The sequence below is a fragment of the Dermacentor albipictus genome, chromosome 9 (genome assembly GCF_038994185.2).
Source record: "Dermacentor albipictus isolate Rhodes 1998 colony chromosome 9, USDA_Dalb.pri_finalv2, whole genome shotgun sequence".
Lineage (NCBI taxonomy): Eukaryota > Metazoa > Arthropoda > Arachnida > Ixodida > Ixodidae > Dermacentor > Dermacentor albipictus.
The window spans coordinates 86,287,247-86,312,611 of record NC_091829.1 but is presented as its reverse complement, the minus strand read 5'-3'; the positions used below and the strand labels follow the sequence as shown (position 1 = coordinate 86,312,611).

At 47.6% G+C, this 25,365-nt stretch overlaps 1 protein-coding gene and 1 long non-coding RNA gene across 3 annotated transcripts in view; one reads left to right on the top strand and one right to left on the bottom strand.

Moving 5' to 3' along the window:
• LOC139049473 (uncharacterized) overlaps window positions 1–25,365 on the bottom strand; it is a 408,997-nt gene that overhangs the window by 382,444 nt on the left and 1,188 nt on the right. The window lies entirely within an intron of this gene.
• LOC139049471 (uncharacterized) overlaps window positions 20,635–25,365 on the top strand; it is a 288,699-nt gene continuing 283,968 nt past the window's right edge. Inside the window, exon 1 of the mRNA XM_070524949.1 lies at window positions 20,635–20,791. Coding sequence (XP_070381050.1) covers window positions 20,749–20,791 — 43 coding nt within the window. The 5' untranslated portion in view covers window positions 20,635–20,748. The remainder of the gene's footprint in view (window positions 20,792–25,365) is intronic.

The window sequence follows — 25,365 nt, the reverse complement described above, 5'->3', positions numbered from 1 at the left end:
AAACTCGTAATTTTCAACAATGTACTGCGTAATAAATAATTAAATGGGCGTCATTAAAATTATCCGACGGCAGGGTTCGAACACAGGAACTCTAGCACAGAGGCCCGATATCGAAACCATTCAGCCACGGACGCATGCATCGACAAATGACGCGAAACGCCCTCACGAATTTATCGCGGGCATGTCAGTGCCTCGAGGCGCTTGGCGCGTTTCGATTTGGCCACCTCGACAAGCCCATTCGTTGTAATTAGTAACGATTGTGCGTGTTCGCAGCGTCTCCTGCACTTCGAAGAGCATAGATTGCCCTGAAATTTACAACACTAAAAGCATATAACGCGCAATGTACAAAGCCACAGGAACGTCTGAATCCACAAGCACGAAGATCAGACAAATCCATGTACTTCCCATCATCCCCTTGGTGGGTCAACGACTGCAGCATCGGAGTTCCCCTCTGATATATTGTAGGAAACTATGATCTGAACCACCTCCTTGGCGTCCTGAAAGATCGCGGAAGACAGGTGCGGAGAAAGCGCAAACCAATGCTGATCGCACAGCAGCAGCAGCAAACGACTTCATTGGGGTCCTGAGGAGCTAAGCGGGGACCTGCAGGTCCCTACCCAGCCGCTGGCTAGTCCCATGTCGGAACAGAGAGGCCATGCCTCTCCGCTCGTTCACGGGCCCTCTGGACAGCCAGGAGCTGGACGTCCTGTCTCGGGTCTGTGATGGCCTTCGTCCAGTCTTCTTCTGTATTAAAATTATGTAACACAGGGCACCGCCAGAGCATGTGATTTAATGAGCTAAATTCAGTGCCGCAATCTGGGCAGAGTGGATCGATGTCCGGGTGGAGCTTGTTCAAAAAGCCCCTAGAGGGGTAGGACCCCGTCTGGAGCATGCGAAGCGTGCTAGCTTGTGGCCTGTTGAGCTTATGATGGGGGAAAGGAAAACTCTGCCTGTTCCCTCTGTAATGAGAGGTGATTTCATGAAAAGTAACCAGTGGATCACTGCGGACGAGCTCTCCCGAACTCACCCGAGACGCCATCCCGTCGCGGCATACGAAACCTCGCGCACGGTCGTGGGCTATCTCATTGGGGTTCAGGTGACCCGGCAATACGTCTGGTCCCATGTGAGCTGGTAACCAGACTATGTGGTGAACAATGTCAGAGGGATGTTCGCCGTTTAGAATCCTGGCTGCTTCTTTGGCTATCAATCCCGATGCGAACGCTCTAACGGCTGCTCGGGAGTCCGTGTACACCGTAGTGCGTTTTGAGTCCAGTAATCCGAGAGCTATAGCAGCCTGTTCCGCCACATCGACCGAGGAGGTTTTCAGCGAGGCTGCCGAGAGGAGTTCTCCCCTGTCATTGACTATGGCTACAGAGAACTTGTTGGCACTGGCGTGTCGCGCCGCGTCAACAAAGGTCTCCGTTCCGGATATGTTCTTTAAGAAAGTTCTAGCCCTCGCTAACCTTCGACCTTTATTGTGTTGGGGGTGGACATTTCTTGGAAAAGAGTCTACAATAAAGGAGTTCCTTGTCTGAATATCAAGTTGCGTGATATTTTCCTGATTGAAGCTAGGACGGAGGCCTGCCGCATCCAGGAGTCTTCTGCCTGCTTTGGAGTTTGATAATCTAATTATTTGTGCTGATCTTTGTGCTTCTATTAATTCCGAAGTTGTGTTGTGTACTCCCACTGTCATGATATTCTCTGTGCTAGCCGTCATTGGCACGCCGATCACCCTTTTGATACTTTTACGCATAAGCGTGTCTAATTTATCCATTTCTGTTTTCGTCCAATTGAGGGCCGTGACTATGTAAATGACATGGCTGATGAGGAAAGCATGGTGAGCCTTAAGGAGTATATCCTCGCCTATGCCATCTTTCTTGTTGGACACTCTCATAATTAATCTAATAATGTTTTCAGTTTTCGTGGTGAGTTGGGCTATAGTCTTAGCGTTGCATGCCTTTGAGTTTATTGAAAGCCCTAGTATTTTGATAAAGTCTACTCTCGGGATGGTGTGCCCATCTCTGGTACGAACGCTAATTGGCACCTGATCGAGTGAGGTGAGTCCCCTAGCACCTCGTCTAGCCTGTCTGTACAGCAGGAGTTCCGACTTTCCAGGCGAGAGTGCCAGTCCCGTACCTTTCAAGAAAGACTCTGTAACATCCAGAGCCTTCTGTAGAGCTTGTTCGACCGTAGCCTCCGATCCTCCAGGACACCAGATTGTAATATCGTCAGCATATAATACATGACCTACGTAAGGAATTGCTGCAAGGCTTTCCGACAACTTGCGCATTGCTATATTAAACAGAAGGGGTGAGATAACTGCCCCTTGGGGAGCACCCCTGTTTCCGGGTGTGAAATATGTCGAGACTGATTGCCTCAACTTTACGGCTGCCGTCCTGCTCTCGAGGAAGGATGCAACGAAGCAGAAGAATTTAACTCCTAAGTTCAAGGCCGATATCTCCTGAAGGATATAGTCATGCGCAATTGTTTCGAATGCCTTGCACAGAACGCCAACTTTGCAGACGACGCGCAGACGCCGAGTTACATGCGCGGGAAGCTGCGACGAAACGCCAGAAGCGAAGCCTCGCATCGCAAACCACGGATTTGGATCGCGACCGACAGGAGCTCAATAGCGAACGGCAGGCGAGACTGGAGCGACAACCGCAGGCTAAGCGACCGAGGCGTCAAGAAGACCCTGCACAGCGAGAGCGAGAGGCGGAGGTCAAGCGGCTTAGGCGTCTAGAGGACCGTGCGTTGCAAGAACAACAAGCGGAGGCTAGGCCAATGCACCTATCGCGACAAGGCGGGCCTGAAACACATTCCAATGCGTGCAGAGCACTGCGTACTAATAAATGTGTAAGCAGCGTTATGTGCGTAAACTGCACAGTGCCACAGTTCACACAAAGCGATACAGAACCTGTGATGTGATAATCGTTATAAACGAATCAATGCGAACAAACAGCAGTGACTGTAAAAGCCTCTGAACCGAACAATTAAGCTATCGCATCATCGCTAAACGCTAAGCTTAAGTGTCCCCTTATCCTCTTCAGACCCCACGTCCCTGTACGGGGACATTGGTTCTCAGGTTCTGACTTAAGACTGAGCTTTTATAGAACAGAGAACTGGTGTCCCTGTCGGAGGACAAGCATTGTAGCGCCATCTGTGAAGAGCGGGGAGAGTTTGTTTGCTTCGTCGAGAAGACAACATGGCTGCAATCTGCACGAGCACGTTTTACTCACGACGGCGACTTAAGAACATTTGGTCATTGATAACAAACCCTATGGAAGCCTTATGCTATGTTTTTAGAATTGTTGTGGTTGAGAGAACATTTTAAGTGGTGTTCCTTGCGAAAATACATTGTTTTCTGTCCCGCGCATCGCACTTAATGAAATGTCCCTGTAGAGGGACGCTGGGTCTCAGTGCTGACAGTTCTTGATTGGCTTCGTGTACTCAGATCTTTTCAGTACACGTCCGGAAGCTAAAATATAAGTCAGTATTCTTGTTTACCAAAAATTACAATGACAAAATGGGAGGAGTCGACCTAGCGGACAGAATGCTAGCTCTTTACGCGCAGAGAAGCCGAATGAATTGGTGGACGCTTCGTACCATTTTGCACATGTCAAACCTTGCTTGCGTCAACGGGTGGCTTCAGTACAGAGCGGACAAAAACGCCATGGGGCTGTCGAGGAAGAATATCTTGGACTACCTTGATTTCAAGATGTATGTTGCGGAGGCGCTGATTTGTGGAAACATGGAACAAGTACATTCGGATGAAGACGAAATGGACATCCAACCCAGAAAGCGACCAAATGTTCTTCCCTCGCAAACATTCCGAAAACAAGGGGCTCTTCACCTACAACTCAAAGATGATCTCGCAGGCGGACAAAGATGCTGCAATGCAGGTTGAGGGATGAAAACACGCCACCGATGCGCCCAGCGCAACGTCTACCTCTGCACTGATGTTGGGAGAAATTGCTTCTACAATTTTCACGCCTGACTTCACAGTTGCATTTTACTGCTCATTTTTAAATATCAATAAAGTTTTGCAGTTTCTTCCTCCTCTGAGTGGTGTCCCAATGCACAGCCAATATATGTATAGAGACCCAGATGTCCCTGTAGGGGGACATGCATTATCATACAGGTCGAGATCGCGATGACTGAAATTGCTGTTAATATGTGTTCTGGGGGTTACAACTAGAAACATCATATATGAAATAAACACTTTCTAACCGAACTTTCTTCTCGGGTCTGAGGAGGTTATTATGCTAAGCATACTAGCCGCACAACCACGCTCTTCCTTGCTGCGCCGCGCGCGGCCGCGTAGCTACCATATGACGTCATAACAGCTGCAAAAGCGGAGGCTCAACTCGTGCGCTCGCTTGCGGCCGCGTAGCTACATAGCCGGGTCTCAGCTCGTGCGCTCGCCAGCATGAGTTGTTTCTTTGTCTAGCCGAACCAAATATAGCCAAGCAACAGCAGTTCACCAGGCTAAACAGTGGTTCAACAACTAAAATAATGGCTAGTATGCTTCGCATTCTGGGCTTAACCTTAGCTAAGCCACAGCCATTTTTTTCGGCTCTCAAAAAGCACGTTCTTGCCAAATATGATCTTCAACATCGCGTTTGTATCCTTTAAGAGCTTTGCGTAGGAGACATTGAGCTAAGAGGCCTTCGCTGCTACCGAAGTGGTTCAAGAAGACTGTTCTAACAAATACTTCGTTATTGTATGATTAACGAGAAAATGAGGAGACTGCAAAAATTACCAGAGTGACTGCGGTGTTTATGAGCGATAACATGTAGGCTTGTGCGTCTATTGTTCCGATCCAATAGCAGTACATGAAAGAGCCTACGTCCCTAGAAACCGTACAATTACAGTCGAGTACCTCTACAACGATCGTCACTAGAACGGAATGACCTGCATAACGATGGATTAGACATTTATTTAGTGGTGGTTTGGGCGGGTTGCCGGATGACCAACCCACCCATCCGGCAACTCGTATGTATGAGCGGCCGGAGCGGTGCAGCCACCTGGTTGCATAGATGTCAACCAGACAAACACAGAGCTAAAATTGCTGTATCCTGCTATATTCTGCTTCACTGCTGGTGCAAATTTACGGCAGCGACGTAATTGTAGACAAGATTACGCCACTATCGAAAATTTACACCAGTAGCTAAGCAGAATAATGTATTTGGCCGTGCTATGTGGTTGAGCTTTGCAACACCAGCTGACTCCACCAATCTGGCCACTCACGTTTGCGTCCCCGATCATCCGGCAAACCGGCCGCGCTTGCCGGAATGCCGGACGCACTAAAATTAGACTTTTAGCCTGTCCGCTGTTCCGGCAAATAGAGGCGGTTTTGGCGGATTGCCAGATTTGCGGGGGCGTAAACGTGAGCGGCCAGAGCAGTGCAGCTGCCTGGTGACGTAGAGTTCAACCAGAGAAACGCAGAGCTAAAACTGCAGTAACCCACTATATTCTGCTGCGTTGCTGGTGCAAATTTTTGGCAGCGGCGTAATTGTGAACACGATTACGCCGCTGTCGAGAATTTACACCAGCAGCTAAGCAGAATATAGTGATTAGCTTTGCGTTTGTGTGGTTGAGCTTTGCGCCCCCAGCTGGCGCCACCAATTTGGCCGCTCACGTTTACGCTCCCGCTAAACCGGCAAACCGCCTGCGCTTGCCGGGATACCAGATGTACTAAAATTCTCTATTTTCTATTAACTCTGTCCCAGTTCTTGTGTCGGCTATTCGCTGCGCTACCTTTACAATGAAGTTACCTTTCTAACGAAGGATTGCGGAGGCCCCAAGCACTCCGTTATAAAGGCGTTAGACTGAATGTGCGTCTATATTATTTGGCTCCAATAGCAGTACACATACGGTCTCATGCTCCTGGTTCAGCAGGCATAGCAGCGCGTTGTTCAAACTGTACGCGTTCTTCTCTCATGCCGACACCATTTACAGTCGAGCACCTCTACAACGAGAGCCACTAGAACCGAATGACCTGTATAACGAATGATTAACTCTGTCCCTGTTCTTGTGTCAGCTATGTGCTGCGGGAACATTACAATGAAGTGACTTTTATAACGAAGAATTTCGGAGGCACCAAGCACTCCGTAATAAAGGCGTTCGACTGCATTGCACTTCTTTGACACGATTGGCACGAACCTGTCGGGTCCCACATAGCACGAGCTAAAGCACTTGTCTACGCTCTAGCTGGCATTTGGTAACTATTGAATCAATTACTTTCTCCCTTGTGTGAAGACCGGGAGCGTGTCAGTTTGTCCCATTCTCGTCTCGTGGCAGCTAACGCTTTGGGACGTTGTGTTAAACTGCGCCCCCGCCTTCGAGGTCGGGTCTCGTTGCCCAATTCTTTCCTCGTAGTTGAACGCTACGTAGATGCTGCGAGACATTGTACCGCCTTCGGGTTCTGCCCAGGTTTTACCGTTTCTCTCTGGAGTGAAAGAATTCACGGATGATTACGGTACTTCCTCATGCGAAACCTATACGCGTTTTCATTTTGCGATATGTTGGCTGGCGCGGACAATCTGTCTCTTGCGGAAAATTGCAAACGGAGCGAAGTGCAGCGCGACTACCTCGCTAATCCGGAGATAGCGTGGGACAACGCGTGGGTGACGCGTGGGCGCGATTCATAGCAGCCGCCGCAGACATAACACCACTCATGCAGCGCTTTGTTTCCATATAAGGTATAGGTGCACGCACTCTCCTTATGTCATCTGTGAACAGACGACGGTGCTGACGGCGCGTTACTCTGGCGCCATGTCGTAGCGGTCATCGCCACAGAGCCCGTCTTGAGCGGCACTACGCTCACGTAGTGCCGCGCACGCAACATGTTTGATCAGATGTGGTTTCACGTAGTATTTCGGCAACGCAAATCAGGAAAAAAAATGACAGTACGTGTTAACTCTTTCGTTACCGCGAGAAAATGGCCGTTTTTCATAGGTCTCGGAGGAAATTTTTTTGCCAGTACAAATAATATTCCAGAACACGTTGCAGCATGCCAAATTGCACATAATGAAATGCTCTTTCCAAAAACATAAGTTACAAAGCAAACAATTTATTAGGGAACATACAAAAAATTCGGAAAAGTGCCATTTTTGTGAAGAGTTGATAAAAACAAGAAAGAAAAGGCACAATATCTACATACACATTATTAAGAAAGAAAATTTAGAATATACATTTTGAAGATCAATGACCCAGGAATACTGTCTAAAAAAATTAATTTTCTGTACCGCGCCGTTCTTCAGCTACATAAAAAAAAGTAAAGACCGGGAACAGCTTCAGCGCTCGTGCCATGCGGTGAAGCAGATGCGCGTTTTCGTGAGGCACAGGTGCACTTCGCAGTTTTCGCAGAAAACGTTTGTCTTTTGTCCGATTTTGCGTTCCTGATAGCACATCCTTCAGTTTCGCCTTTTCGGCATCTTTTGCGGATGGTGCGGCACTTCTTTTGGGATAGGATGCACTCTGGGAACCTCTTCATCATCAAGCTCGAGCAGCTGTTGGGTGAGCTCCATCCGAAAAGAAAGTTGGTCGAAGTGGGCGCTCCTCTGCAATTCCGGTGTTGAGAGGTGTTGCTGGCGGTGCTCTTGAAAAAGAATGAAGCTATTCACAACAGCCATGTCAATACAATGAAAGAAGAGCGTCTTCCACCACCTCACGCACTTCATCAAAACGTTATAGGATGCAATCAGCTGATCCGACTTATCAACTCCAAGCATCCCGGAATTATAGTCGTCAATCAGCACCGGCTTTTCGATTGGGATGATAGTCCACACGCCGCCTCTTCTCTTCTTTCCTTCTCTTTCCTTTCCTATAAATGAGCAGTCCAATGAACTTCACTAATTCGTCGGGAGTCACTTCCTTCCACGACCCATCTCTTTCAGCATAGCTTGGAAGCTCCAAAATATGCATCCAAGCATATTTATTCGTGTTCTTGCAGATAGTATTTATTACTTCTGCGGTGAAGAACAGGAGGAAAAAATTGCGCGCCGTTGTAAAGCGTCTTGCGCTGCTCCGAAGTGCTGGGCCGAGATGTGCTCCGGGCGGCCTTGTTGGCGTGAACTGAAGTTTCTTCACAGCCGGTGGCAGCACATCCTGGCCTAGCGACGTACGGACCCTGCAGATAGCAAGAATAGCTCTAAGCTTGTGCACAAAGGTCGGCAGATAAGCGCGCGCGACGCCGGTGACTGCTCAAGGCCGTAAAGGTAACTCACCGGTGAGCAGCTGCGGATGTCCCGGGCTGACTCGAAACATCGTCGCCGTCAGAGCTTGAAGCAGAAGTACTGTCATCTTCGGACTCGAAGCTCGAATCCTCGTCACTAAAATCAGGTGCGGGTGAAGAATACTTTCGAGCAGAACGCTTTCCGCGCGGCGCAGTTGCGTCCGACGACGACGCCATGGCAGAGACCGGAGCGACTGGCGTTGTTGCGATAGTAACACCGGATGCGGCCCTCTGGCGGATTTAACAAGAGAAGCGAAACCAAAACTGCTGCAAACTGGCTGTAAAGGCTAGGTATACATGTTGGACATGAGGCGGACCTTCAGGAATGCGTTTTCGTGGAATAAAACGACCCGAACTCCAAGTCAAAGCTCACTAGTGAATAGCTGGCGTCATTTTCGGGTAATTATCCCCACTCAACGCCGCCAGATAACAAAGCCGACAATATGATTCAATATTTGACTTGCTGGGAGCCTTTTGATCACAAAAATTTCACGCTAATGCTGAATTACCACGAGTGGCAGTATTTTTTCTCAAGCGCGGCCGCCACGCCCCCTTTTGCAACAACACGCGCACATTAGTTCTCAAAAAGGCGCATCAAAAATCAGAACGTCGCCAGAGCGGGAAAATTTAAACTGGTTCTACAAGTGCACTGCCTAGACTAACCACTGGATGGCGCTAGCTGCACGAGAAACGATTCCAACATGTCGAAATCGGCCGTTTAAAGCATCGATCACCGGTGATCGATTTGAATAGGCGTGGTAACGAAAGAGTTAAATCAACGTATAGCTGGCGGAAGCGCTTGCTGAGCCAGGCGCGGCCATTACATGCGATTACATTCGTGGCACCGGCGCAAGAAGGCGCCACTGGTCCAAACTCATTCCTGCGTTTCGGTATATCGGTGCCGAGGTGGAGGTCCTTTAGGGGAACAGCTGGTGGAGGCGTAGGCCTTCTCACTCACATGCGTGGTCAAGGCGGCGGTTTGCCTTCACAATTTCTTGATCGTTGACAGTGCATAACGTCCAACTGATTAAGGGGTAGGATGTGTAGGGAGACATTCTATGGTCTTTTTTTCCTTCTGCCCAACTGCATTTCACTTGGAACGCGTTTTTTATTTGTGCACTGCTAAGTGCAAAGTTCTGTTATTTTCTTGTTTACTTAAGCAAAATATCTGCCGGCTTCTGTACTAAAGTTGCATTATAAACATTGTAACCCTTTAAAATCTTTTATTGTTTCTCGCACAAAATAAATGAGACCTCTTCACTTACTGCATATTATGTATCGCTGTCAATTTTTAGTGCGCATCAAATCCTGGAATGATTTTCATTATCCTCAGCATTCCCAATTAAGCGTGCTGGGCACTCCATATATCATGTTCCGTGGCTGCGATACAGATGCTTCACTTTCTGCCATTCTACCGTTAAAGAGAAACTTTTCTTTAAAGCTATCATTGCTCTTATTTTTCGTTTTCCTCGAACAGCCTTCCTTGCATGTGTAACCTAGTGTTGCGCCTTGTCAGAAAGTACACTGGTGGATTCCAAATGCCTGGTTTTCGATCCCTGTGGATCGGCGGGTGATGAATGTGACGGCTATTCAATCACTGGGTTGAAAACTTCTGCTGTTGCATTGGAAAGCGCAGCGAAGCCATGAACGAAGAAAAAGAAAAAACACCTAAGAGGGAGTGGTCACGTGAGAATTTTGAAGCGTAATCATAAAATAAAAAGATACGAAGGAAAGGCTCATCAAAGATAGGCCTTCGCTAGGTGATATGCATGCGATCATTTTTTCCGCCTACAGCTTGCGGTGAGAGAGAGAGAGAGAGAGATTAGAGCCTACGGAGGATGGCGAGCGTCACTCGGCGAGGGCAACCATGAAGAGGGCCAATGTCCCAAAAGTCAGCGCGCAGATAGACACCAGGAGAGAACGAGGGGCGGTGTCACGTCACGCTCTACCCCTAACGTGGAATACGTCGGGGATCTAAACGTGCCTCAACGATTTGCCATCGGCTGCGTCGTTTCACCTGACATCCGTTTGCACCTGGTGGTCAACGTCGCTTTTTCTCTTTTTCTTTTCTTTTCTTTTTCTTTTTTGCCGGGCTGACATTTTCGCTGTCATTGCGACGCTCATCTTTACGCTACTCAACGACGCGTGGCGGGCATTCTTCTCTTATTTTAGTTTGGACTAACGTATGGTCTCCATAAACGCTGGTCACGATGGTATATAGAGGGCGCTCATGTGCGACGCATGCACTCATTTATAAACGGTTAGCAGACACAAGCCGAAAGCTCGCTGAGACTCTAGACGATACTACACTGTTTGACCATCCTGTCGCATAGGGTCTGTTCAGTCGGGCATGGTCAACCAAGGACAACGTGTTACATTTGACAATTACTTTTTCTTGGGCGAGTTGGTGTTTGCTGAACGACATGAGTCGACTGAAAGAAGAAAAAAAAAAAGACAGGGGGGTGGGAGATGACTGTGTGCGGCAGTTTATGTCCGTCGGCATGTTTCGCAAAGACTCCAGTGTCTTTTCTCGCTTACATATAGTTTGCTTTTGTAATAGTTTACGCCCTCGATAAACGTATTCAAAAACGGAAGACTTGCAGCAGATAGCAATTATGGATTCACGCGTTTCTGTGGAGTAAGGTGAAGGTACACTTACGCTTTGTACAATGTCCTGTGTTTCCCAGCATCATGGGCCGAATTATCAAATCTCTTTTTTTTTTGTACGTAAGTGCTCGTTGCCATTGCCTGGTCGATTTGTAATAATACGTCTAGTATCCGGATTGACTGATCTGCGCTTCCGAAAAATTCTGGCGCAGAGCATTTTGTGAATGCTGGCTCGCGGCTCCATCGAGGAGTCGAGAGAGAGAGAGAGAGAGAGAGAGAGAGAGAGTGTGTGTGTGTGTGTGTGTGTGTGTGTGTGTGTGTGTGTGTGTGTGTGTGTGTGTGTGTGTGTGTGTGTGTGTAAAGCCCCGTAAACTTCGTAAAGTAGCGACACTCTCCTCCTCCGCCTTCACTCCTCGTTTCTCCTCTCTATCACGCTCCCTCCTCGACCGTGGCACCACCTACACTGCTCGAGCGTAGCAAAGGCACCGCTCCTCACTACTCCGTAGACGCTTCTCGAGCAAAAATGGCGCTGATGCGCGGTACCGATGGCCCGCGTGATGCTATCAGGCCAATAGCGACGCGGCGCCGGCCTAGGCCACAGCGCGCGAGGAGGACGCGGCATTCTTCAAAGCGTGGCACTACTTTGCGACGTTTAAGGGGCCGTAAACGTCGCAAAGGGGCGTTTAAGGGGTCTTATATATATATATATATATATATATATATATATATATATATATATATATATATATATATATATATATATATATATATATATATATATATATATGTGTGTGTGTGTGTGTGTGTGTGTGTGTGTGTGTGTGTGTGTGTGTGTGTGTGTGTGTGTGTGTGTGTGTGTGTGTGTGTGTGTGTGTGTGTGTGTGTGTGTGTGTGTGTGTGTGTGTGTGTGTGTGTGTGTGTGATTTCAAACGATTGCGATTGTTGAGTGGAAAACAAAACTGGGAGTCGAGAAGGAACTTGTACATGCACATTTGACAAACGTCTCGAAATGTGGGTAGCTTCATTCTAGAAGTCCACCTTACACAATATTTCTGCAAATTGCGAAATTCTCGGCGCAGCGCAGTATTACAAAGTGGTCACCGTGATCACAGTGATAATTTCGTATTGAAACATTGTACAGAGCTACAGGGAGCCTTTGTAGACAGCACTGGCACCTTCCAAATACTGCCAGCTGTAGTTGGAAGCGCCACATTTGAGTAATGACAACATGTAGTGGGCGAGCGCTCAACTCGCAGTAGGTGTCCTATAGAAGTGTGTCCTCGGTCTTAAAACGATTGACATGAGGCGACAAATTAGGGTTTCGTCATTAAATGCCCCACAGAGCTAGGTCAGATTTCGACGGCATGGATGGTAGTTTACGAAGCTGCTTTCCGCAATGAGCAGTGCGAAAATGAATTGCGAAACCATCTTAAATTGCGCTGTCCCCAGGGTTGTTTTTCTGAACATGGACAAATTCCGCCACACATTCACAAATTACTCGTCTTGTCAGCTCTGATGAGCCAAGAGCAGGCCCAGAGGGTTGCTACGGCCTCTTTGATTGGCTCGAAATGACACTATTACCAAACGTGGCAATATGGCGAAATTTGGCATTGCCTAGAATGACACCTAGGAATCGACTCGGTTTAATCGGTCATAGAGGCGCTGATGCTGTGAAGCGGATAATTTGCTTGCTTCACGTATATATGCTCATTTCTCTCTTTGAATACGATCGACCCTGGAGGTTCGTCACCTGAAAGCACGCGGGGCGTTAAAGAAAGCAAAGGCGCGCGCAAAATAGATGGCTATTACTGTTCGCGGACAAGACAAGCCGCATAGTCTGTAAACCGTTTACAGCGAAGATGTATGTGGCTAGAGTTGCCTGCAGCTTTGTTCTCCGTGAACAAAAACTATCATCATCAGTGGCTCATACCCCCGTAAGAATTCATGCTCCCGTAAGCAAGCAAAATTGCAATGCCTCATAGCATCCTAAGGCAGAGGCTACAAGCACTCAGCAAAGTGAAGTGAATAGCGCTTAACTTCTTTCTAATCATGCATGCAACATACAAAACAGCATGTCGAAAACTGTCATCATCAATGGCGCATACCCCCGAGAGCAATGGCTCATACTCCCGTAAGCAATGGCTCGAAACCCCGTAAGCAATGGCTCGTAGCCCCGTAAGCAATGGCTCGTAGCCCCGTAAGGAATGGTTCATACCCTCGTAAGCAATGGCTCCTACCCCCGTAAGCAAGGAAAAAATGCAATGAGTCATAGTCCCGTAAGGTTCATGGCTACTCACCTGGCGAGAATTAGCTGCGATGACACTACCCCCGTTGGCGTTGTCGGTGATTTCAATGTGGATGTGTCGGTACCGAAAAGGGAACGGTTTATACGCGTCCCGTGTTGCAGACGTATCCCTTACGGCGCCCCACCGATCCGGCCCAACCGACCATCCAGCCGCGTACCATGCATCGATTTTACATTATCAAAAAATGCGAACGCAGTTGCGAGTGAAATAATGACCACCAATGAACACAATAGATGAGCGTGCATGCGTAACTTTCACCACGATGACCATTCATCAAGACAATAAATTAGTTCGTACCGTTGCTAAAAATTATGTCCCCTCCGTGTCGTATGCTAGACAGCATCGCTTGCCAACCAGCTTCACAGAGTGGAACGGCTCATGATTTTCTACTTTTTTTTTAGTTTGCGTAAGAATTAGGGTTTTTAGAAATCGTGAGCTAAGTCGATCTTGTGTGCACGCCCTCCAAGAGCGTTTCACGGGTGCCCGGGCCAGGTTGAGACTGTAGGCGTACGAGCGAAGCTCCGAGGGTATGAATGTCACTGACATGCAGCATATACTTGGGGCTTCGTGTCGATTCTGCTGTAGACAAGGACAGGTCTGGAATAGCCCGTTCAGGTCAGCGCAGGTGCTTTTTGTGCAGCGACAATATCTGAAGTCACTCCCGGTCCGGGATCAGGCTCGTCATCAGCCTGGTTACGCCCACTGCAGGGCAAAGGCCTCTCCCATACTTCTCCAACTGCCCTGGTTATGTACTAATTGTGGCCATGTCATCCCTGGAAAATTCCTAATCTTATCCGCCCATCTAACTTTCTGCCGCCCCCTGCTACGCTTCCCTTTTCTTAGAATCCAGCCCGTAATCCTTAATGACCATCGGTTATCTTCCCTCCTCATTACATGTCCGGCCCATGCCAATTTCTTTTTCTTGGTTTCAACCAAGATGTCGTTTACCCGCGTTTGTTGCCTCACCCAATCTGCTCTTTTCTTATCCCTTAACGTTACACCCATCATTCTTCTTTCCATAGCTCGTTGCGTCGTCCTGAATTTCAGCAGAACCCTTTTCGTAAGCCTCCACGTTTCTACCCCATACGTGAGTACTGGTAAGGCACAGCTTTTATACATTTTTCTCTTGAGGTATAATGGCAACCTGCTGTTCATGATCTCATAATGCCTGCCAAACGCACCCCAGCCCATTCTTATTCTTCTTATTATTTCATAGTCCAGATCCGCGGTCACTACCTGCCTTAAGTACATGTATTCCCTTACCTCTTCCAGTGCCTCGCTGCCTATCGTAAACTGCTGTTCCAGACTGTCAAACATTACTTTAGTTTTCTACGGATTAATTTTTTAGACCCACCCTTCTGCTTTGCCTCTCCAGGTCAGTGAGCATGCATTGCAGTTGGTCCCCTGAGTTACTAAGCAAGGCAATATCATCAGCGAATCGCAAGTTACTAAGGTATTCTCCATTAACTGTTATCCCCAATTCTTCCCAATCCAGGTTTCTGAGTATCCCAATCCAAGTCTCTGAATACCTCCTGTAAACACTCTGTGAATAGCATTAGAGAGATCGTATCTCCCTGCCTGGCGCCTTTCTTTATTGGAATTTTGTTGCTTTGTTTATGGAGGACTACGGTTGCTGTGGAGCCGCTATAGATATCTTTCAGTATTTTTACATACGGCTCGTCTACACCCTGATTCCGTAATGCCTCCATGACTGTTGAGGTTTCGACTGAATCAAACGCTTTCTTACAATAAATGAAAGCTATATATAGGGGTTGGTTATATTCCGCACATTTCTCTATCACCTGATTGATAGTGTGAATATGGTCTATTGATGAGTAGCCTTTACGGAATCCTGCCTGGTCCTATGGTTGACAGAAGCCTAAGGTGTTTCTGATTCTATGTGCGATTACCTTAGTAAATACTTTGTAGGCAAATGACAGTAAGCTGATCGGTCTATAATTTTTCAAGTCATTGGAGCTCCCTTTCTTATAAATTAGGATTATGTTAGCGTTCTTCCAAGATTCCGGTAGGCTCGAGGTCATGAGGCATTGCGTATACATAGTGGCCAGTTTTTCTAGAACAATCTGCCCACCATCCTCCAACAAATCTGATGTTACCTGATCCTCCCCAGCTGCCTTGCCCCTTTGCATTGCTCCCAACGCTTTCTTTAATTCTTTCGGCGTTACTTGTGGGATTTAAAATCCCTCTAGACTGTTCTTTCTTTCATTATCGTCGTGGGTGCCAGTGGTACTGTACAAATCTCTATAGAACTCCTCAGCCACTTGAACTATCTCATCCATATTAGTAATGATATTGCCGGCTTTGTCTCTTAACGCATACATCTGATTCTTGCCAATTCCTAGTTTCTTCTTCACTGTTTTTAGGCTTCCTCCGTTCCTGAGAGCATGTTCAATTCTATCCATGTTATACTTCCTTATGTCAGCTGTCTTACGCTTGTTGAATAACTTCGAAAGTTCTGCCAGTTCTATTCTAGCTCTAGGGTTAGATGCTTTCATACATTGGCGTTTCTTGATCAGATCTTTTGTCTCCTGCGATAGCTTACTGGTATCCTGTCTAACGGAGTTACCACCGACTTCTATAGCACACTCCTTAATGATGCCCATAAGATTGTCGCTAATTGCTTCAACACTAAGGTCCTCTTCCTGAGTTAAAGCCGAATACCTGTTCTGTAGCTTGATCCCGAATTCGTCTAGTTTCCCTCTCACCGCTAACTCATTGATCGGCTTCTTATGTACCAGTTTCTTCCGTTCCCTCCTCAAGTCTAGGCTAATTCGAGTTCTTACCATCCTTTGGTCACTGCTACGCACCTTGCCGAGCACGTCCACATCTTGTATGATGCCAGGGTTAGCGCAGAGTATGAAGTCTATTCCATTTCTAGACTCGTGATTCGGGCTCCTCCATGTCCACTTTCGGCTATCCCGCTTGCGGAAGAAGGTGTTCATTATCCGCATATTATTTTATCCTGCAAAGTCGACTAATAACTCTCCCCTGCTATTCCTAGTGCCTATGCCATATTCCCCCACTGACTTGTCTCCAGCTTGCTTCTCCGGCTTGCATTGAAGTCGCCCATCAGTATACTGTATTTTGTTTTGACTTTACCGATTGCCGATTCCACGTCTTCATACAAGCTTTCGACTTCCTGGTCATCATGACTTGATGTAGGGGCGTAGACCTGCACGGCTTTCAATTTGTACCTCTTATTAAGTTTCACAACAAGACCTGCCACCCTGTCGCTTATGCTATAGAATCCCTGTATGTCACCAGCTATATTCTTATTAATCATGAACCCGACTACTAGTTCTGCTCTCTCCGCTAAGCCCTGGTAGCACAGGACTTGCCCGCTTTTTAGCACTGTATATGCTTCATTTGTCCTCATAACTTCACTGAGCCCTATTATATCCCATTTACTGCCCTCTAATTCCTCCAATAGCACTGTTAGGCTCGCCTCACTAGATAACGTTCTAGCGCTAAACGTTGCCAGGTTCAGATTCCAATGGTGGCCTGTCCGGATCAGGCTCATTAAGTGTCAAAGACAGCTTAATGGTGGGAGGCTACAGTGCATGATCCTGCGAGTTAAAACTGGTTTTTCTCTCGTCGGACCTCACGAGCGTCACAGAGTTGCGATTTAGGAAAGCGGGTCCCGCTCATCATACGCGAGTTCGTTATTTCCTCGAGACGCGCGAAATGAAGTCAACACAAAAGACAGAGACAAACAGAAGCTGCGGCTACATGGCGCACGAGCAACAGATAAAACTCCCGACTTCACAGCTAGCTGAATAGCAAGGATTCGTGAAGTGCAAAGGGAAAGGAACGGAATGAGAGAAAGATGCGCGCGGCGCTCCACTTCCGTGAGTCGTGCACGAATGCGCATGCGCACAAACGCGCACGCATTACTCACACGCACACACAAGCGGGCAAGCACATGCACGGTGGGCACATTTAAACAGGAGCACGAGGCACGCCGCCGGAGCTATCGGGAAACGAGAGCGCGGCCACAGCGAGCGCGACAAAAGAGGTGTCAAGAAGCGGTTCGGCCGGGTCACTCTTTTTGTGAGCGAGAGACAAGGGCCGACAAAGCGCAGTATGCTCTCGTGGCCTGAGCCGGCGTGCACATAATGCGCGCGGGGACAAAGAAAGTCTTCGCAAACCGGGACAGTGACGAGCTACCGGCGGAGAGGCTCGAGTGCGCGTGTAACCACTTCCAGACGATAGAGGAAGAGCAGACGACGTTTAGCCGCTCCGGAACCGGCCCACTCGCTGTGTAGCTCTTCGTTTTACTGCGGACAGCAGTTGTGACACGGCGCAGATGATGTTTATCCATACGGACCTTCCTTCCTTCCTTCCTTCCTTCCTTCCTTCCTTCCTTCCTTCCTTCCTTCCTTCCTTCCTTCCTTCCTTCCTTCATTTGCGTGTTTATGTCAGCAGAGGAACGTCACGACGAAATGTTCATTTAATACATGAGTATTTCTTCGTGACGTGCTTGAACTTATACTACGTATTGCTAGAGAAAATTCTGGCATTTAAATAGTTCTACCACCATGGGATGGGAATCACGGGGGCACACGGTAAGACAAAGAAAAAGAAAAGAAAACATGGAATTTGACGAACCTAATACAGTGATAACGTCCGCAATAAAACAGCCAATCGTTCGGTTAGAAAATATGCGGACGTAATCAAACAAAGAAAAAGACAAGAAAACATGGAATTTGACGAACATAATAAAGTGATAACGTCCGCAATAAAACAGCCAATCGTTCGGTTATAATATATGCGGACGTAATGTACGTGTAAAGTCACGAAATTTTTCCCCGTCATGCATTTCACGGGTGTTTACTGCGTTATTACACATGTACTAACGGAAGAAAATTTGTTGTCCTGACACAGACGTTCTTCTACGTATAATTGAAAACGGGATCTATGTCCGTTTACGAAGGCATGCATGGAATGCATGGAATGCATGGAATGTCTGCAAACACTGCGAACGAAATTATTTTCGTTTGTTTGTTTACTGTCCTCAATCGACACTTGTTAACCTTCACCACCAACGCAAGTTGGCAGTCACTACCAACGCAAATAACTGAAGAAGGAACAAAATAAATAGCTAATGGAAATGCTGCGGAATATATACGGAATCCATAGAGATTCCGTAAGAATTATACGGAAGCATGCGGAATTATTGGAATGGCATATGGAAGGCTTGACAAGAGGAGGGCCGCTCAAAGGAATAATACCCGATAAACTGCCTTTTTTTAGATGGTGCCATCTTTTGGTGCCATTTTTTAAGGTGGTGGCCCCATCACCTTACAAAGTGATCTCAATCACATCTTACCATGGTGGGATAAATTGAATATGAAAGTAATGCATCTAAATGGATAAACACCCGCGTGGCCGCAAAAACAGTGTCTTAAAATTTAGTTAACTCTTAAATAATGGAAACATTGTTATTTCTGAAAATGTTAAACATTTTGGCGTAACCTTATCAACCACCGCGTGGAATAAACATACTTGAATAATAACCTCAAAAGCCAGCCCCGAGTCCTTAATTTTCTCAAAAGAAACTTCAAGCAGGAACCTCGGGAGGTAAAAAAATGCGCCGCATACAACCATCGTGCGGCCCATTCTAGAACACGCTGCCATCATACGGGACCCTTACGCTTATAAGCATTAATTAACAAGTTAGAAGCGTTTCAATACTGTGCCGCACGTTCTGAAACTGACTCATTCCGTCGTAACATTAGCCTGAATGCCCTGAAAAAATGTTTGTCTTGGGATCCATTAGAAATCCGTCGCCGTTTTTACAGCGAACGTTATATCAGACTAGCCTTCCGTAGTTTTTTCGGCGTCCGGCAACAGAAACGGACTGAGCGATTTCTAACAAACCCGTGCGGGTGCAGTGCGGCGGCGCAGATGTCAAAATGCGCAACAAATTAGAACGCTCGCCGGGAACAATAGCGTGATGTCAAGGTTGTCGCAGTATGTAATGTAGCAGAGGTATCTGCGCTGATAACAGCTACGTTATCGATGGGGCGGACACGTATAGTTCGTACACACGAAGAATAACATGCGTACGAGGAGCGCAGGAACGAACTGCAACGATAATCTAAACGGCGCCGGCGCGAGACGACCGCCGACGAATAACGTTCCCACGATGCTGAATGAGCAAATGACAACCATTCCACTCTGTAAAGGTGGAATGGCAGGGAAAGCAGTTTGCTTTTCGTTTGAGAGCTTTGGCTGTCATCAGCTTTCGCTGCCATTCCATCTTCACAGAGTGGAATGGTTGTCATCTTTTTCTGGGCTTTGTTTCTCAACCAATGTAAACGGCGCCGGCGCGAGACGACCACCGAGGAATAACGTTCCCACGATGCTGAATGAACAAATGACAACCATTCCACTCTGTAAAGGTGGAATGGCAGGGAAAGCAGTTTGCTTTTCGTTTGAGAGCTTTGGCTGTCATCAGCTTTCGCTGCCATTCCATCTTCACAGTGTGGAATGGTTGTCATCTTTTTCTGGGCTTTGTTTCTCAACCAGTTAGCCCATGACAACATCGACACCGTTTGTCAGAAGTACTTGAAGCCTCCCACATACTACTCCCAAAGAAAGCATAACAGTAAGCAAATGAGAGAAATTAGGTGCTGCACCACAGCTTCCAGTCATCATTTCTTCCACACCTTATGTAATTCCTTCGGGCCCTTAGGTTCAATAAATTGTTTGCAATAGTTGCTTGCTGCCTTATTGAAGCGACATTTGCATGAAACTCAGTTGTGATGCCAGAAATATTAACCTACACTCACTCTACATCTAATGCTGTGTTTTTCTACTTTGACTGACATGTGTCGCGTGACTGTTGCTGACACTGATGTCCGATTTTGCTGTATTTTTCTAGAACTTTCATTGTATTTCTTTTCGTCATCTTGTTATGCGCCTCCACTTCAATAATGGCCTCTGGATACAAGTAGTAATGTCAATTTAAAGAAAAGACATTTACCTACCGGTCGAAGCAGCTTAAGCTGAACCGACAGCGACCTCAGGGCGCGTTCTCATGAATCCGCTGCCTTTATTTTCGACAGTATTTAAGTACGTTTCGTTCTTTGTGGCTGTCCTTGTGAGAGCAGCGTTGAGAAATACTGCTGCACCGAAAGCCACGCGACAAGCCGTCTCCCTTCATTTGTCTAAACATGTAAATAACAAAGATTTCCGTGTATACTTCAGCGATTATTTATGACTATGCCAATTAGCCCATGAAATTAAGGTTCTGCAAATGGCATTCGCATTCCTTCGTCTCTCCTTTGGTCAGAGATTATCCCGCTTCTCCGTCGGTGTGCGCATGACAGCGGATTAAAAACACGCATTTAACGTGATACGGCTTTGCGGTCGCGACCGCAGATGCATATCTCGTTCTCGCACCGTGTACGCCTAAATGCACGCATATACGCATATTGGCACTTCGGTACAAAGCTCGCCGTGGGCCTTTTCAAAACAGCGCTTCGCACGCTTGACTGTATATACCCCCCTAGCGCTCCTGTATGCAATGGCGGAGCGCTTGGCGGCTACCGATCGTTAAGTCCGGAAACAATGACGGCACGCCTCGCCCGGCCCCCTTTAACCCCGTCCTGCGGTGAGTTTTTCTTTTTAATACATCATCTCTGTCAGCGGCTTAGTCGCGAGCACGCAAGCAACGCAGTGAACGAGGGTGGGCGGTACGTTCGCCATTGTTACATACCCCGCCGCGCGCATACCCGGCATTGCTGTCATGGCGGCGGTCACGTCTGTCCCGTTCTTCTCGCGTTGAAGATCAGCGCCGGGCAACTCTCGGAACGGCTTATATACGACGGAGTCTACGGCCACGCCCTTTGCCCACTCACACACTGCCGCCCCCCTCCCCCGTTCTTTTGTTCTTTGCCGTACTTGACCCGTCTGCGTTCCTCTAGCATCTGCAATGGAGGCCCTACTTCCAGCGCGCAAAACAGCTCCCCAACGCATGATCGGCAGCACTTTGTGTTTGGCCTCTGTCGTCCCAGTCGCTTTTTTCTTTCTTCTTTTATGGGCTCGAAGTGTACCGTCATGAATCAACTCCAAATCGCCCCGCTTTCCATTCTTGCGCTTGCGTACACAGCACGGTGACATACACGTAGTGGTTTCCCTAAGTGTCCCTTGTCTGCAGCACGGACCTGTAGGCATGCAGTGATGGCGGTTCTAACGATCTTGAAGAACAGAGCGGAGGGTCATTCTTGTCGTCTGTTCTTTTGTTTCCCGGGGTTGGGCCGTTTCATGCCTCGTCTCGATGTGGACAGTCGCGAAGGTTGTGACGTCACTTGCGCGTCATCGTTCCGTAATCGCTTGTCTACTTTTAGACCTCTCTCTCACGTTCTAGCTGAACTATTTGTGTCGTCTCCGCGGTCGTTTATGGCAACGGCTGGCGTCACCGGACACTAGGAAAGATCTGTTTCCGTCACGGCGCGTGCCCCCTAAACATCGTTACTTTTACTAAAAGCGGAAAGTTACAGGTTTTTTTTCACTAAATAACGGTAATGTGCTGTAAATAACGGCGAATTGAGCTGGATAATGCTATAGCATGATGGCTAATGCGCAATGCTGCTCATCTTTAGATTACGTCATGTTTTGCAAACTTTCTTCGACATGAAGTTTGCGCCCTCTGCACCAGTTTACGCCAGAAATGGTAGATTTAGATGTGGCCTCTTCCGCCGTGCTAGTGAATGTTGAAACATATTGCCTGATGACGCGAGACCGTTGTCACTACATAAATTGGTAGCAGCTGTCAACAACAGCCACATCCCTGCGTAGGATGTGGTTTTTGCAATTTTGCTTTTGGCCCACACCTGCAGCGATAACTCTTCTTGTTACACTCAGGGACAACTTTTCTTGGCAAATCGACTCCCCGGAGCCGCGAAACTGGAAGGCAGCCTCTTCCTGCGCACCAGAAAATAGTTCGAAAGTCAGTTTCTCCAACAATTTAAGTGTTTCCCCAAGCAGAATATAAATATTAGCGAACTTATATTGATTTACGAACGACACTTGTGCAGCACCCGTAAATGAAATGAAAGAACCTTATATCGCCTTCGCGAAAATTTCGTTCCGTTTGTTTCTTTCGTCTCTCTCTCTCTCTTTCGCTCTCTCTCTTGTCAGAACCTGGTGTTTCTGCGCGATAGCCATCCGTGTTAGTAAAAAAAATAGCGTCCACCTATAGTGCGCCAGCAAGTTCTGTTGCCAAGGTCTCGCAACTTATTTCGCTCGAGGAGGATTTACGCGAAATTCGGCGAACAACGCTTGTCTAAGCGAAGCAGCTTTTGCGCAACGTGCACATGCCGGTGTACGGAGCAGTTAGCGCCGCTTATCCACTGTTCACGAGGATTGCAATGTGGGCTTGCTGGCAATCCACCTTCAAGGGGAGTACGGTAGCGCGATTAAAAGACGGGACAAAAGAAGACACATAGGGACACATACAGCGATGTGTGTGTCCCTATGTGTCATCTTTTGTCCCGTATTTTAATCGCGCTACCGTACTCCCCTTGAATATCCACAGTTGCCGCATGCTGCGAAGCCAGCGAGCTCAACGGCGCGAATGAAAGTACTGTTGCCAGGATAAAGGCGGGAACTCTGAGCGGACCTCTAGAATCCCGGAATCGCAGAAAGAAAGAAACGAGCTTCTCGGGTGAAAATGGCCGCCAGAAGACTGCAAGAAAGAGGTAGCAGCGCTACTACATGTGTAGGACAGGATCTTTGCGGTGTAAAGGGCATGACTACGTTTTGACTCTGTAGCTATGCTGACTGCCCTGCAAATGCTGTGGTTCCGTGTTCGAATCCCATACTATAGGGCGAGTGCCTTTTTTTTTTTCTTGGACAGCTCAGCTTCCTTTGCAACGAGGCAGTGTGGGTTTCCCTTGTAGCTTGGTGTTGGTATCAGATCAATGCCAACTTTATCTTTAACGACACTGGCTTTAGCTTCCGGTTTTGCTCGTAACTAATTTGCTGGATAAAAAAAAAGGTGGCGACGTTGAAACGTGCCGCCAGCCTTCTTCCATTCCCTTCCGCCTAACCCTTTTTACTACGTGATTATACCTGCGATCAAGGACCATTAAAATGTTTCATTCGTTACCGCTATCTTCTTCACGAGCCCATCGCCATTCCGTAGCTTTCACGACAAGGATAAACAACCTTTGACTACGATACACATGCACCGAGTGCCGGCAAATTGCTTCAGGGGGCGCGGCGAGTTGAAGACCCGCAAACGACATGGCGAAAAGGAAAAGGAGACATCGCCCGAATCCTTTGTCTCTCGAATGGTCCATTGCCTGCCCCCACCCCAAGACCCCCAACTTCTCCCTTATGGAGCACGATGCCAAATGTAGTTTGACTGCTCCACATCGCTATCTCTCTCTCCTTCGCTCCCTCTCCCTTTCTCTCGCATTACTGGAACGATCTCGAAGATTGCGGTTCGTACTACGGCCTTGTCGCTGCCCCGTATACTGCACCTGTAACATGCTTGGTGCTGATCCAACGTGTTTGGGCGTGTCGCGGCTTCCTTTGCCGGGCGAGCGGGATCGGGGGGAGGGTGATGGAAGCACAGCGGGAAGCGGGCGCCATTGTTCCTCCCGGCGCAATCATTCAGCGCTCGGTGGTCGCTGTGTAGTGGCGCGGGCGCGCGCTTCACATCAACGCCGTGTGCCTTGGGCGCCCTTCGTGGGCAAAGGTAACAAAAGGGTTACGTGTCTCGCGTTGTGTGTAGTAGCGGCTTTCGGCAGGTGGTATGCGTAGCGGAATCGCGTCGGCTTTTTTTTTTTTTGCCGGAACAATGGCGCCGCGGGCGGCGGTGATGGCGAGTGTTTCTTTACGAGATTACGAGGGGACCTATTGTTCTAAACGAATAGGGGGGGGAGGGGGGAAGGGGAGAGCCACCGATTTGCCTTCCCGGTTGCTCCGAGCTTCCTGGCGTACCGGCGTGGAATAATTAATTCGGCTTGGCGTTTGTTTCGGGGAGAACATTGAATATTATCGTACTGGAATGCCTGAGGTTTGAAGGAGAGTGGGAGAGCGAGGTAATAGATGTTAAACAAGAGTTTGGAAGGTGTCAGCGTTGCCAGACGTTTGGTGCACGCGAGATGATTAGTGTGAATTTAAAGATGAAAAGATTAGTAAAAAAAAAGAAGCAGTAAACATTTAATGGGCGAAGATGGCCATTCATGAAAGCAAGAAAGAAGGAAAGGAAGCACTCTCTACACCCTAATAAAGAATTCACACGTGAATGGAGTAAATTATGGAGAAGTTGACAAAGTCTGTGTCATGTAAAAAAAAAGTGAGGAGCTCCTTTTTTGGGTGAAAATTGAAAGCAGCATTCACTGAAGATCTGAGAACACCTCGCATGTTGAATGCATGCACCGTGACCGAGTTTCGCCGAACTCTGTGACTTCTTTTTCTCGAAATTATGAAACGCTTGCGGTTGTAAATAAGTTACATGCGGCGTGACGTGGCGAATGCTCCCACTAGTATAACGTTGGAGCCATGCGCCAGAGTGACATCACCAATACACGCGTGGCCTCACACATGTACTTTTTTTTTTCATGCTTGTGCCAATATTTCGTATTTCTACGCACACTCATTTCGCTGTGGGAATTTAAAGCGATAATATCGCGCGACACTCCCTAACTACACGTCGTATGTGCATACAATCTTTTTTTGGTTCTGTGTGTGTTCTTCGAAAACTGATAGCAGTTTGCTTATAGCTCTACATGCGATCTTTTTTGGAAACGCCCGCAACATTCCACCTTGTATTCGATTAATTGCTATGTTATTTTCTGCACACATCTTGTAGCCACTCCTGCCTGTGGCCTCTTACCGGAGGCTGGCAGTACGCTTGAAATAAATAAATAGGAGATGATTAGTGAAATCTACACTCCAGCCTAATGCGATTCAAGCCCTCAAGGTCAAGCCTGTTGTGAGTACAGAATATGCGGAGGTCACAATACGTGTCTACACTAATTGCCAGGCATTCATCGTGACCGAATCTGTTATAGCCTGTCAGGTAACGGGCCTTCAAAGTGGGCTTCACATGCTTTCATGATGGCTTCTTTTTTTTTTCTAAGCCTCAGTTTCTTGGACAGTGAGTGGGCTGACACTTATGATCAAGGTGATTGTTTGCTTGCCATCAAAATTGTGTTTTCAGCAACAAAAACA